Consider the following 15,083-nt stretch of genomic DNA (forward strand, 5'->3'; position numbering starts at 1 on the left):
GCAGTCCGCACAGGGGATAACGTACACAACACCCGGGTACCTTTCCTTTTCACGAGGGTCCTTCACACGTACAAGTTCGTGCCGGAGCTTCCTGGACGGGACGTGCGCAGGCTGCACGTCATAAGACCGCATAACTCGTGCAAGGGGCTCGCTGACACCCGGAATGTACAGAATCGCGGTCCGTCTCTGTGTGGGTCCAGGTTGGGCGGGCACCGCACGAGCCAGCTGGCGCCCTACTGAGTCAATAATGTACTCAGGGTAACCACACGCCATCAGCTCCTGCCGCACCAGTGTATTGTCACCCGCACGGTCTTCCCCTGTCGTGCATACCCTTTCCGCCCGACAAAGAAGCGAGCTGACAACGGAGCTCTTTTACGAAGCCGGGTGCACCTATGTGTAGTTCAGGTAGCGCCCAGTGTGAGTGGGCTTCCTAAAAACCTTGAAACACAAGCCTGGGCCATCGCGTTTCACCAGGCCGTCCAAGAATGATAGCTCGCCCCCAGGCTCCGCTTCGACTGTGAACTGAACTGCTGCATGCATACCGTTGAGGTGAACCGTGAATAGGTCAAGGTTCTGCCACTGCAAAACACTGAACCAGTCGTCGACGTACCTCAGAAAGCACTTCTATTTAGACGAGGAAATAATAAATAATAAATAGTCTTTATTTTTTCCCATGCAAAAAAAGGGGGGGAAAGGACCACAGACCAAAAGCTACAAAACTGTAGCTTGAGTGCGCCTGAGGCCCAACATAATACATTCATACAATATACATGGCAGACATACCAAAAACGCAGTCAACAAGTAAAATAATCACACTGTACATAGCGTTGTATGGTTACATACAAGCTAGACCTACAACCTAGATCTACGCAAGTTTCGACAAAAATGAAATGAAATACGCCACTGGTATAGCAGACATACGAAAGCAAAAACAAGAAAACCTATACACTGCAGCTTACAAAATATTTTTTATGTTCTTTAGGTGTCAAGGTGAGTACGTGGCTATGAGCTGTTTCATATGTGTTTAAGATCGTTGGCAAGAGAAATTGCAGAGTTTGGTTTCCGTAGTTAGTTCTCACGCGAGGAACAGTATACTTATCAGTACTTCTAGTGCAAACAGCTTTGTCTTTTAAGGTTAAATTAGCTAAAGATATGAAAAACTCGTTTGAGGCGGGTGGTGAAAATCTAAAGTGATACAGTAGCCGATGTTCAAAAGTTGTGGTAAGGCGAATAATATTATATTTAACAAAGAACTCTCTAGTGTGTGCTCTGTAACTAACGCCAGCAACATGCCTCACGGCTTTCTTTTGTAATACCAATAGTCTGTTTAGGTTAGTTTGTGATGTCGTGCCCCAAACCAAATGACAATAATTAATGTGCGATTGAAAGACAGCATGATAGATTCTTAGTTTTAAGCGGGTAGGGAAATCAAATCGACATCTGGAAAGGAAACCAACTGACTGATGCAACTTCTTTTCAATGTACGCTACGTGATTTGTCCATCTCAATAACGAGTCAAAAACTACTCCAAGTGACTTAAAAGAGTCTATTATATCTATTTGATTTTCGTAAAGCACTAGGCGGTTTGTAGGGGCAACCACAATATTTATGGGCCGAAAAAAGACAGCTTTCGTTTTTTTAGTGTTTATGAGCAATCCATTTGCCCTTGACCATTCACTCATCGATTCTAAAACAGCATTTCCTCTATATATAAGCTCGTCGGGGTTGTGCCCGGTAAGAAATATGCTTGTATCGTCAGCATAAAGAATGAACTGTGGGTCACTAGATATGTTAATTATATCATTAATATAAACATTAAAAAGTAGAGGGCCGAGCAAGCTACCTTGGGGAACACCGCATTTGATTGACCGCAGAGCAGATACCTGACCATCAACAGTGACTGCTTGGTTACGTTGATTCAAGTACGACCGAAAAACATCAAGGCAAGGACCTCGTATACCATATTTATTGAGCTTATCGATCAAATCTCGTGATTTAAGAGGTCAAACGCCTTAGTAAAATCTATGAATATTCCAAGCGTTAATTTTTTCTGGTCAATATTACGCAAAATAATTTCTTTCTGTAACAGCAAAGCAGACTCGGTTGATTTCCCTTTACGAAATCCGAACTGGAAATCGGTTATCAATGAATGCTTGTGGAAAAAACTGTCTACTTTCTTCAATAAAATTTTTTCAAAGGCTTTAGAAAATAAAGGAAGTACGGAAATTGGACGATAATTAGATAAAAGATTTTTTTCGCCACCTTTGAAAATAACAGAAACCTTCGCGTTTTTCATTCCTTTGGGGAAAACAGCCGATGCAATGCATTGATTGAATATATGTACTAGACAAGGAACTAAAATATCGGCAACAAACTTAATTGGCTTTATTTGTAGCCCATTGCAATCTTTAGCGGAGGTCGTTTTAAGGTTCATCAGTGCGGAAAACATCTCGTCATTGTCAGTGTCATGAAATACTACAGACTCACTAACAGTGTTTGAAACGAAACTAAGCGCTTTTTGTGGGCATCCAGAAGGCGTAAAGCTTGTAAAAAATTCGTTAAACTTATCAGCTAATTCAGTCCCGGAGGCTGCAATACCTTCGATGGTCAGTTCACCAAGGGCGTTTCCTTTACTCCTCCTTAGAAATGTGTCGTTTAGATATTTCCAAAACAATTTCGAGTTGTTTTTGTTTTTTTCGAAGAAACAGTTTTGAAATGCAGATTTTGACCTTCGAAGCTCTTTGTTCAGTTTATTTCGATAAGCTTTAAACACCTTCAGGTCAACAGGGTCGCGGGTAACCATAAAACGTTTGAAAAGCTTACTCTTGCGTTTAATCATCTTGGTATGTTCGGGAGTTATCCATGGCTTACGTAATTTAACGTTTTTAACTTTCGTTTTCCACGGAAAACACCTGTCATAAATTTCTTTTATGGAAGTAATAAATAATTCGTATGATTGATCAGGTTCAGGACAAGCAAGAACTGCGGACCAATCGGCGTTTAGCACACAGTCGCGAAAAAGACAGAGAGCCTGCTCACTCATACACTGGTAAGAATATACACAACGGTTGCAAGCTCTGTCATCGGTTTGAAACGAAAAACAGGCAAATATAGCGCAGTGATCGCTGATGTCACAAGCAATCGTGCCAGCACAGTTTACAATAGAAGCCACATCAACAATAAATAAGTCAAGTGTACTAGTGGACGATGCTGTGACTCGCGTGGGGGTTTTGATAAGGTTCTGGAAACCATTTGTTGAAATAACAGACATAAAATCGGAAGCAGCGCCTGTCAGGTCCATAACATTAATATTGAAATCTCCTCCGGTAACAGCCATACAGTTTTGTAAGCAACACGAATCAAGAAACATTTCAAAAAAACCTTAGGAAAACGATTATATTGCCAGATGGTGGCCTATAAACTACCGATACAATTTTCCATTAATTTTTGCGGTAAGTATTTCATAATCTGGCGTTATTAAAGAAAACTCTGGGACCAATTCAACCTTGAACTTTTGCTTCACATAAAATGCAACGCCCCCTCCTCGTGAAGGGCGGTTGAGATGATGATGTGCATATCCAGGAATATTCTTGAAATCGGCATCATACACTGCCCATGTTTCCGTTAGTAATACTACGTCAAAATTGCAAGACATGCTTTGCAGAAGATAATCTAGGTCGTCGCTCTTGTTACGGATGGACCGAATGTTTAAGTGCATTACAGAAAAACCATTTGTTATCTCAGGACAAGAATTCACGCGGTGTGGTAGAAGAAGTTCGAAGTAATTCATAGCTGAGAGTGTAGTTACGCAGTTAATGCCGCAAGGTCAGCTTCAGACCGAACTGCAACAGCGGCATCGCCCGCTTTCTTTCTGATAAGTATTCTTCCGTTAGTGTGCCATGCAAACGCATAGCCAGACCGCTTAATCCACTCTTTACACTTCGAGAGCAGGTCACGAGACCGCTTCGTCATGTTTTCTGAGACGTAGACATTGCTATTCGCGATCCGCAGTGCCCGCCTCCCTGCTAGCCATTTGTCTCTTACTTCCTGTCGAGTGAATCGCACGATAACACCCGGGATTCTGTCTGGCCTTGATGGAAGTCTGTGCACTGCGGCGACGTCTTGGGTGTCTAAGCTGTCAAGGTGGAGCTGAGCCGCAATTTCATTAATTTTGCTCAGCAGGTCTTCAGGTTCCGTTTTTGGGATACCATGAAACTCGAGGTTTAGCCGCCGGCTCCGCCATTCCAAGTCATCAATTTCTGCTTGCATTTCAGCTATCAATTTCATGTCGCTCGCCTGCTCTAGGCTAACCACACGCGCTTTTAGCTGCTTAGTCTCTTTTTCCTGAGCATCAAGACGCACTGTGAACCTGTCAAATTCGGCAGAAAGCATTTCAATCGATTTCTCGATGCCATCAACTTTTTCAGGCAAAGAGAGAAGAGAGCTCAGCTTGGTGTTCATCTCAAGCAGCAGCGTGCGAACGTCCATCTCAAGAGAATCAGTGTTTCCGGTATTAGCACCCTTTTTGCCGACTGGCTTACATGATATGCATTTCCAAACTTTCTTTATCGAGTCTCTCTTACTACTGAATGAATCCTCAGACACACCAGAGCAAGCGCCTACATGGAAGAGGAATTTACACTCACAGCACATCAAATGCGGTTTGTTATCCTGAAGAAGATCTTTACAGGTACAGCAACGAGCCATCCTTGAACAGTCCAGAGCACAGAGACAAAAGTTTCGGCACTATGGTAACATGTAACCGTTTGGCAGCAGCGGCAGAAAAGTTATACAAAGAATAACAAAACGTACTATCCTGCAAAATATACTGGCGAAGTTTAGACAGCGTGTTGACGCGAGTTGCCGCTGCTGCCAAGTGAGACGAAACGCCCACTGCACTTTCCAGCTGATATCCGTCAGGTGGCGGGATGGTGCTTGTGACGAAAAACTGGATGACGATCCGGGCTCCCGCGTCTGTATGAACACTTCGCCGTCAACAGACGATAAGTGCCCAAGATGACGGTCCAAAGGAAATCGGTGAAGGAAGGCAAGTCCGTCCGTGGTGCCCACTGCAAAATATACGAACGAAGTTTAGACAGCGTGTTGACGCGAGTTGCCGCTGCTGCCAAGTCCCGAGCTTCAATAGCCTCCATTGTTAGGGTAGCAACAGTCACCGAAATCGACGCCCCCATCGCCGCACCGTATATCTGCCGGTGATAGTTCTTCTGAAAGGTGAAATAGGTGTTCGACAGGCAAAACTTGAGTAGCCTGCCTAGGTCGTGCACTTCGAGGGGAGATCGCTCAGGCAATGTCGGGTCCTCGTTGAGGGCGGCGACGCACACATCCACGGCCATGTCTATGGGTACACTCGTGAAAAGTGACACAACGTCGAAGGAAAGCAAGACTTCGCCCGGATCGGCTATTGTGTCTTTGACCTTTTTGATGAAGTCATACGTGTTGCGTGTATGCGTAGCACCTTTGCCTACCAGTGGCGAGATGACCCTATGAAGAAAACCTGACAGCCTGTGGAGCGGGGAGCGGGTGAAGTCCACTATGGGCCGCAGGGGGATATTGGTCGTGTGTACCTTCGGCAGGCCGTATATAGCTGGAGCTGATTCATTGTGGCAAAGCAATTTGTAATACAGCTGGTTGTGTTGAGGCGGCACCATGCGGAAGATGTCGGACAGTAGTTTTTGCAAGTCCCTCTGTAGCTGTGTACGGTCTCTTGCAACTGGGGCGTATGTTTGTTCATCACTCAGAAGCAAGTGCAGTTTTTCGATGTACTTGCTTTTGTCGAGAAGGACCGTAGCGTTACCCTTGTCGGCAGGAGGTATCACAATGTCCTGGCTCCCCGTAGCCTCTTGATGGCATCACGCTCCTGCTGGGACAAGGGGGCCACTAAATTTTAACGCGATAGCGTTAAAATTTGGAGACGGCGAGGACGCACAAAAACACATCCATTCGGGCGTGAAGCGCGAACGGCGAATCGGCGACGAATGGCCTTGAACGGACTAGCTTCGTCGGAGAGCGCGGTGGGAGGGACGCACGCATTTTTCCTTCTCCGCTAGTGGACTCTCACGACAGAGGGCGCGTGAGCGCTGTGCCCGATTCCGTGACTTTGTGAGGACGCCCGAGCGAGCGCAGTTTCGCCTCCTCAAGAATTCTTGCTCCGTGCCTGTGGTTACGACGATTCTCTTATTGTCAGACGTTGAGGCCGGGAACGGCCCTAATGAACCCATCCCGATCTCTAGGAACGGCGGGCCCGGAGGTTCCTGTGGCTCTAGCAATTGCGCTGGCCTTAGTGGCGGTGTCTTGCGCCGCTGACAATCGCTGCACGCCTTGACGTAATGAGCCCCGTCGGCGGTCAGGCGTGTCCAGTAATAGTTCTCTTTTGTCCTTGCACGCGTACGCAGAGCCTCAGGTGGCCAGCGGTATGATCGTCATACAGTGCTTGCAGTACAGCTGCGCTCAAGGCACAACGCGAAGTTAGATGGTGCGGGCTGGCTTTTTCACGACACGATGATGCCTTCGTGCAAAAAAAAAATAATAAAACGGTGAAAGTCCGCGGCTAAATACATTAGGAAGAAGCATAGGCGTATCTGACAGGGGGGGCAAGGGGGTCGCTGGCCCCCCTTCCCAAAAGTCGGGGGGCTGAGCCCCCCCCCCCCCCCCCCCACTTTTGTGAGTGTTCACTGCCGGCAGCGCAGTGACAAACCAACTATGGCGAAGTTTTTGTTCGACAGAACTGTCACAAAATTAGATTATGAAATTTAAATGTATCCGCAGCTTCTGCAGTGAAGACCGTCATCCGCGCCTCACCACGACGCACCGTAGGTTCTCTGCGGTGCGACTCGCCTATGCAACGCTTGCATACCTGGCGCCCTTGCATGGCGAAGGAGGCTACAGCTGAGCTGGGGCTCTCAGGCGTCAGAGCCTTCTGTCCTGTGTTTATGCCCTTCTACCTGACATCAAATTTACATCACCGGCGACGCAACCTAGGGCGGGAACCTGCAGCATTTGTGAAGATTTCAGTCAAATAATGTTACTGCAATTTACAGGAAATGCCTCAGCTTTTCCTTCGAAAATGTAAAGCATTGCTTGCCCTATGCCCTTGGCTCAAGTGAGTCGATGAGCGCGCAGATGCGCTGAGTGTTGATGCGCAGATGCGCAGAGCTGATGCGGAACGGCGGTGGATGAAGATTCCGCCTATGTTTTCGAATTAATCTAATTCGCAAATAAATATATTCTTGCCACTTTGCGCGACTAGCCTCTGCCAAACAATCCTCGCGATGCCATCCCGTCTTTCGTTCGGAACAAGACGACACAAATTAGGTATTGGTCGACATATTAACACTAATGCGCGGTTTAGTGCGTACACGTAATTCTGACGTCGTAAGTTTCGTGGTTTCATCACGTTGCGTGACAGGCAAGTTATTTTAGCGTCGACCAACAAATAATAACCAAGACCGAAGAACTAATGGCGAGCAAAGGCAGTATCAGAAATAATTTAGTACCTTGATGTTCTACCTAACAAAACGTGGGGAGTCATTACGAGATGGCACGTTTTTGTTCCTTCGTTGCATCGCGTTACGAACAGGCGCTGTGGGCATGACGCAAAAGACTTCGACCAATCATAAGCAGCAATTAGCTTTATACGAGACAGAAAAAAAACCGTACAACATTGTTGTTATGCCAGTCCACATCTTGTCAATACAAGTGTGCAGTTCTGCCGCTTGCATAGCCATATTTACTGAGAGGAGGCGTGGCAAAGGCACATTTGTCCTCCTTGCGCCGCTCTCATAAATAAAAGGTCAAATAAAAGGTCAAGATTATAAAGGTCAAAGTTGACCTTTATAATCTAAATACTTCCGTAAATTCATATCGACGAAGCTTGCTCTTCTTGAACATGAAGTTACATTACAAAACTCAATGTCACAAAGTGGCACTCGGCCTATTTTTACACTTCTCCAACGCCGTTCACTTCGTCAACCGCAACGCTTTGTTAAGAAAGTTGGAATTTTATGGTACTGTAGACATAGGACGTTTTTGAACCTCATCGTATCTACAACGTGGAACTTAGGTTGTAATATTTGCAGGTCAATTCTCAGGTGCAGCACCTCACAGGGAGGCGCTTTGTGACCTTTTCTGTTTATGCTCTATATTTACCATTTCCTAAACATTGATAGCAATGCTGAATTTGTAATCTGTGCAGATGGCGCGACTTTATCGTTTGTTAGAAATTAAGGTGCAGAGCTAGTAATAAGAGTTAACAGACCCAAACTGGTATAAATCTACCTCGGCGAACACATGATATGGGATAAACACGTCACGAGTATGATGAGTAAACTCTGTAAAACTATTGTTATTATGCGCAAAAATTTAATTGGTGTACCCTACATCTGTCGGCGCACTTCCGTACGAGGCACGTTTTTACAAAGTAAACATTCGCATTGCTCGCTCGAGTAATAACCACCAATAAAAGTATTACCAAGTTGCGCCTTTTCAAAACCGCGTAGTTTATGTAATATGAAATATATCCTTCCTTTTTTAGTAGCCTTTTTTATAATAAATGCTGCACTATTTAGGTTAATTCCATATACACTGACAATGTTCCAGAAAATACAAAGATGTAGCGGTTGATAATATTACTGAATATATTAACAAAAGTAACATGGCAGAATCCCTAGCTCGACTAACAGAAAAGAAAACAAAATGTACAGGCAAACATCTAAACTGGCAAGTAAACTATGTCAGTAGTAACTGGGGAAAACCTATGCTGCAGTTTTTACTACCTCTATTAATAAACACAATTAACGGTAACAACTTATTGATATAAAAGAAAAGTCACTAATTTATCTACGCAATGTACTGCTGGGAGGGACACAAGTAACATATGCTCATAAATATTCATTCTTATAGTCGCTGCTTTAAAATGCTTTGCTAGGCTAGTTGGTGCATGGATAAATTCTAGGAAAGCGGCGCATCAAAAGACACGGCGAGAGAGGACGCAACACGGTGAAGTGCACTCGTTGCCTCACTCCCGTGCTAGTTTTTCCCTGCGCGGCTCTCTAAGCATTTATCGCTTTTTGAAAATCATGAATACTTCATATAAAAACAGTCGTGGCTGCACATACTGCTTATATTTGCTTTTAAAGGGACACTGAAGAGCAAGATGATTTTTCTCATATTAGTAAGGCACTCTTTCACGATACGAAAAACACCACGCTTGCTGCGAGAAAACGCTTAGTAAGTGATAAAACGCGCAAAAACAAATTGTGGGTGGCGACATCACCTGCAAGTTTCCGCACCATTCGCCGTAATGTCACATGTTTCGACAGCGCCTAATAGGGACTACATAGCTCCTAATCGGTAAAAATGAAGTACATTCTCCTCTGAGGGGGCCGTAGACTTAACATACCAAGTTTGGTGTAAATTTGTTGAGCCCGTGGTGCCAAAATACGATAAACACACTTTGGAATCCGTGACGTCACGCGGGGAGATTTCGGAGGGAAATTTAAAAATTAGACTTTGAACTTAATTTTGTCCTCTATTATAAAGCTATGATGGCGAAATTAACGAAACTAGAGTTCTCAGAGCACAATTTATCGATCTAAATCGATTCATTGTTTCTTTTCAGTGTCCCTTTAAGGCGCGAAGAAACACAATCGCAAGAAAGGACACGGGACACGGCGCCTCCCGTGTCCTTTCTCGTTATTGTGTTCCTTCACGCCTTAAAAGCAAATATGAACGTACCCCAACTCGCCCAACAAAAAGTTCTGTAAAAAGTACTGCTTACTTGTATGATACGGATGCATGCTTGTTCTAGGGCATGGTATGTAAAATGCACCGTTTTTATTATGTTGCTGGAGTCTACACACACACACACACACACACACACACACACACACACACACACACACACACACACACACACACACACACACACACACACACACACACACACACACACACACACACACACACACACACACACACACACACACACACACACACACACACACACACGCGCGCGCGCACGCACGCACACACATACACACACGCACGCACACACACATAGTGTGTGTGTGTGTGCGCGCGCTTCGAGAGCCCCCCACTAAAGAACAAGTTCGTCCGCCACTGGGAACAATGAGTATTCTGCAATGCTCCTCAGTTGGGGATCCACTCACTGCTGTGCCGCGAAGTCGTCGGCGCTTATCGTTCCCAGGAATGTCTTCGTGCTACTCGTCTCACGGCAGCGGTTCAAAACGGGCGCGGGACCAGCAGTCAGCATCTGAGTGCTTCCTTCTGGACTTGTATGTCACGGTGATGTAGAATTCCTGGAGTCGCTCGCAGACTTCACCATGCGAGGCGACCTCAGAGGCCCTTTAGATCTGCCAGTCAACACAATGTGTGAAGGTGGTTTAGCTCTTTCAAAGGCCTGCCGTATCGCCAGGGTCGAAACTTTGATGTAGCCCAGATAGTGGCGCTTGCTGACACTCTGCAAGCGCTGCTGCGGTCGCGAATAGCGCAAGGGAAAAGACATGAAAGGGCAGGCTAAATATTAAGAAGAGACAGGGCGGTGAACGAACTGCCACTTGTGTGGTCTTTTGACTGGGCGCAGTTAACAGAAAAGACCGTTGCATTTCACCCGCCAAAGCTTCACGCCAAAATTAAAACAATACCAAAAAAAGCAACAGAAGTAAAAATAATGCAAGGGTGCCAGACTCGGGCGATTTGCAAGGTCTTCAGGAATATGCTTAATGTCTGGATTTTCCAGCTTAACTAAATAGTTCTCTATGTTGACGTCTTGAAGTTAGGTTTGGGACGGCTAAAACGCAATCTGTTTTAAGTGCTAGGTAGGTACTGCCGCTGTGAGGTTTCATTGGCGCCTTGTTGTAAAGCATACACGCCGTCTCAAGAGAGCTTAGATAAAGGAAGGAAGCTACGCGCGTCGACATTTCTGTACGACTTCACTGTGCAGCTTGGTACATAAAAATGTGTGCAAATATAACCACCTTTGCTAGCTCACTTGAGCTAGCATTGTCCGCGCGCCATTACAGGAGGCGTTAAAGTAGTGCAGTCATTTCCAGCGTACAGGTATTTTGTGTTCCATTTCTCTGCATTGGAAACAAGGGCATCAAGATAAAGAATAAATTATAGAAAACTTTGTGAAATAAACAATGAATGCGATATAGCTTGAAACTCTGCCTGCTGAACTGTAGATCGTTGCAGACATTTTCAATAATAGTTAACTCATGAGAAAATATTGGAATCAAGGTGTGACATACGCCACAGAAGTGGTGCCGGCAGCATCTTTGTGAGAGGCCGAACGACTACTGCGCTGCACTGAAACCTTCTCTGGTGTCCTGGTTTAAAGCGTTTTTCCTACTTACGTGGTAGTCGTGCGAGTACTTTATGCATTTCGCAAAATTTCTTTATGAATAGAATACATTGTAGTAGACTGGAAGTTTGAAGACGAACTGTACCACGATTTGCTCCAAACGGTGACAAAGATGCTCGTAGCGAAAGCTGGCTCAAACGTTGCCTAAAAATAGCTGTCGGGGACCTTCTCTTTTGTGAGCTCTGTCCACATTTGCTCTCTTCACAGATTGAGGCGCGTCACATTTTTTATGCCTGAAATCCACTGCTGAGAGCTTTCGCTTTATTGAAAGATGACGCACTGCTTTGGCAAGACTTTTTTTGTTTCACGTGATACAGGGTTTTAACGTTTATTTTGGTGCTTCTTTTCAGGTACGACGCCATACAGACGCGGACCCGGTGCCAGTGCTGGATGCTGTTCACGTGGATGACGTCCATGTTCATGTATTGCCCTCCGCTGTTCGGTTTCTCTAGCGGACACTTCTACCGAGATGCGTATATCTGCATGCTGGACCTTTCCAGCATCGTTCCTTACACGCTCACGCTGGCGCTGTTGGTCCTATTGCCCAGCGTTCTCACCGTCATGTACACCTATTACTTCATCTTTAACACCATGCGTAAAATGCGCAGGTGCCTCAGCAAGGAGGAGAAAGAGTACGCCACCGCGATTGGTGAGCATCTATCCAATCCTGACCACGTGATGTCCTTCGTTATCATCGTGCTCTTTTGGGTCTCGTGGATGCCGTGGATAGGCCTTCAGGTGTACGAAAAAATTGGTGGTGTGAAGCTCAGGTTCCATGCGTTACATTTCGGCTTACTTTGGTTGGGTGTCCTGGACTGCTTATGGAAGCCACTCATCTACGTGGCCATGAGCCCCAAGTTCAGGCTGGGCGTGCAGCTATTGTTCATGTCCGTGTGCTGCCGGCACAAAACACCACAGCAGCTTGTGGTCTAGCTCACGGAGGAGTCCGCCTGCTGCTTTCCTACTGTCTTCTGTTTCATACCGCACGCTTGAATTTTTTTAAATAGGTGCTGGGACTCAACACCTTTACTCATCTACTTCAGAAAGGTTGCTGCGACACGTGTTCTGAAAGATCCAAGAAATTTTTTCCATAAACTTACATACTCTAACATTTGAAGAACACATTTTGCGCTTTGTCGCATCTTGAAGGCCAAGAAATGCCTACATATTTTCAGTGATCAGTGCATTCAAACTTTCTGTCTTCATTGTTTTCGTGAACCATCGTGGAAGCTTAAGGCCGAAATGAAAGTTTGTAGGCTCAATTAAGCGACGGATTAAAGTTGTAGCTTATCTGTAGTATTTTAAGCGAGCCGCTGAACAAAGGCAGAACGTAACGGTATAGGCGCAGTAATTATTTTCCAATTGTGCTACCATTCACATGATATTTATGAGCAGATATATACAGAATATTTAGAATCCTATGTTTGCACCTATACGGATGAACTCTATTCGCCAACTGAAGAAGTAGCCCCGCGAGCTGATGGAGGAGCTGCATTCGCAACGCCCGAACACAGTGCTTGCCGATGTACCGAGTGCGTGCATTACAAGAAGCACATAAAACAAGACTCCATAATTGATCAATGTACCATTTTAAAGTCTACGTACTAAATGAAACGCAGCGTGAGCGATTATTCTGAACTATACAGGCATGCCTTTCTCAATAAAACCTAAGCAGGTGATTTGAGGAAGTGCAAGCAAACGCCAGCGAATACAGCAGCAAAATTATAATAAAATAGATACCGCGAAAACGTGAGAAGAAAAATGCGAAGCGAGTACAAGAAAACCTCGTCCTCGTTCTGTGTTTTTTTGCGCTATTCTTCGTGGAATGCCAACTAGACCAGCCATTCAGTACTTCTAGGTGACAAAGTATACCGCAACCATGAATGCTCTGGAAGGTCTGAAAACCATGAGTCATTTCCTTTTTGAAGGGCATCGTGACATTGACTTGTGACGCGTAGACAGCCTGCGTAGCCTTCTGGGCACATAAGTACACATTGTTTATATCAGCAGTCAATCTTGCTGATTTAGCAGAGACGGCCATCTCCAGAAATGTCGTCTAAGTAAATCACATACGAGTTCCATGTTTCTCCGAAATACATTGAAAACCTCCAAAAGTTTTTGGGCAACTGATCAAAGCAGAAGAAACAAGCAAGAAAAATGAAGGCGATCGCCGTTTGACAGCTCGCGTTGCCTTCGTCTTTCTGTATGCTTTTTGGGCTCGGATGCAACGTTGGAACTATCTCGATATCCCATGCTTCGAAACTTGGCTCTAGACTCGCGCAACAAGGTGAACAAGCGGTGGCGGTGCAAGATAATGACGAAACCTTTCTGTCGGCTACCGCGCATTGATGACACATTCACTGCGGTTAACCTACCCCGCGAGAAAGTCGCTCTCGATGTATCATACCGCTTGCTCCAGCCTCCTTTGGCGCTTGATGACGCAGTCCAGCAAAACAACCTGTCGCGACCCCTGTGCGACTCCGCCATATTCTCTCCCAGCTCTGCGCAAGAGCTCGTATGTCATTAGTTTTTATTTGGGAATTTCGTGCCGCACGCTTTCCTCGCGTGCATCCTCGGTCATGTAGCAGACTTTTCTGTGACCAAGTTTTCTTTACAATGCAAAATAAAGGGAGTCTTTCCCGTGATACCATGGGGCATAGCGGTGCAAAAAATTCGGAATCGGGAGCAGTGGGGTCATAATTTGTAGAAAAATGCAGGCCACACTAGGCACACGAGAACATCCACGACGGCTGACGAACAATAGCGTTTTATTGAAGCGAAGCAGTGTGTCAGGAAACCTCAACTAAGCTACATATACCTAGAAAATACGCCTCAGTTATTTCCCCAAGTATGTAAAAATCACAATCTATGCAGCAAGCAGAGCGACGGTGCAAGTCCATTTGGTGTGCTTCCCAACGAAACAGTCATAGTTTGGCCGCAAGAGCGAATCAACGAATCTGATAGCAACAAAACGGAACGCTATATGAATTAAGTCTAGCAACTCCTTTAGCGTCCGACCTCGCTCAACTCAACAAAGCGCTGGCGTAAGTAAACGCGGGAATTTGGAGCTGTCATCAGCGCAAGCTGAGCAGAAACACGTACAACGGCCCTATAAAAAAGCTTGCTGCCGGAGCCTCCACGAGCGCATTTCCTCTGCGCTTGAGCCGCGATTGCCGGCTGCCCTTTCACTCGCACACGGGTTATGTTGTCGCACTTCGTACGGAGGCTCACGGCGACGCGATAATGTAGCGTCTGTAGAATTTCCATCGCAATAACATCAATCTGACTATTGGCATTCCTGAGACATCTGACTTTACTATACACATTCACGGCAGTGTCGAGGCAGGTTTGCGCCATCAGGGAAGCTCAGGGGCGCGTGGTGATACGTAGCCAAACGTTGATGCATCGGCCTGTAACGCCTATGATAAGCTGTGCTCATGTCATATATACACAACACGTGTGTGACACGCAGTAAAATGGTTCTCATGCTTCATTATGCACTAGATTTTGTGTGCTGCCAATAGCCCCACGCGAAGACAAGCTCGCAAGTGTTCAGAGGACAGAAAGCGCCATGTTTACTCCCTGTCGGAGAGTTACTTTTTCCACGTTGTGGGAAACTCTTATCTCTGTAAGCATAGGCGTGCGCACAGGGGGGGCAGGGGGGGCGCCGGCCCCCCCTAAT

At 45.7% G+C, this 15,083-nt stretch overlaps 1 protein-coding gene across 1 annotated transcript in view; it reads left to right on the top strand.

Moving 5' to 3' along the window:
- The window catches only part of LOC119390399 (probable G-protein coupled receptor 21), a 98,592-nt gene extending 85,197 nt beyond the window's left edge, over nucleotides 1-13,395 (top strand). Inside the window, exon 4 of the mRNA XM_037658022.2 lies at nucleotides 11,752-13,395. Coding sequence (XP_037513950.1) covers nucleotides 11,752-12,334 — 583 coding nt within the window. The 3' untranslated portion in view covers nucleotides 12,335-13,395. The remainder of the gene's footprint in view (nucleotides 1-11,751) is intronic.
- The last annotated feature ends 1,688 nt before the right edge of the window (nucleotides 13,396-15,083 follow it).

This window comes from Rhipicephalus sanguineus, chromosome 1 (genome assembly GCF_013339695.2).
Source record: "Rhipicephalus sanguineus isolate Rsan-2018 chromosome 1, BIME_Rsan_1.4, whole genome shotgun sequence".
Classification (NCBI taxonomy): Eukaryota; Metazoa; Arthropoda; class Arachnida; order Ixodida; family Ixodidae; genus Rhipicephalus; species Rhipicephalus sanguineus.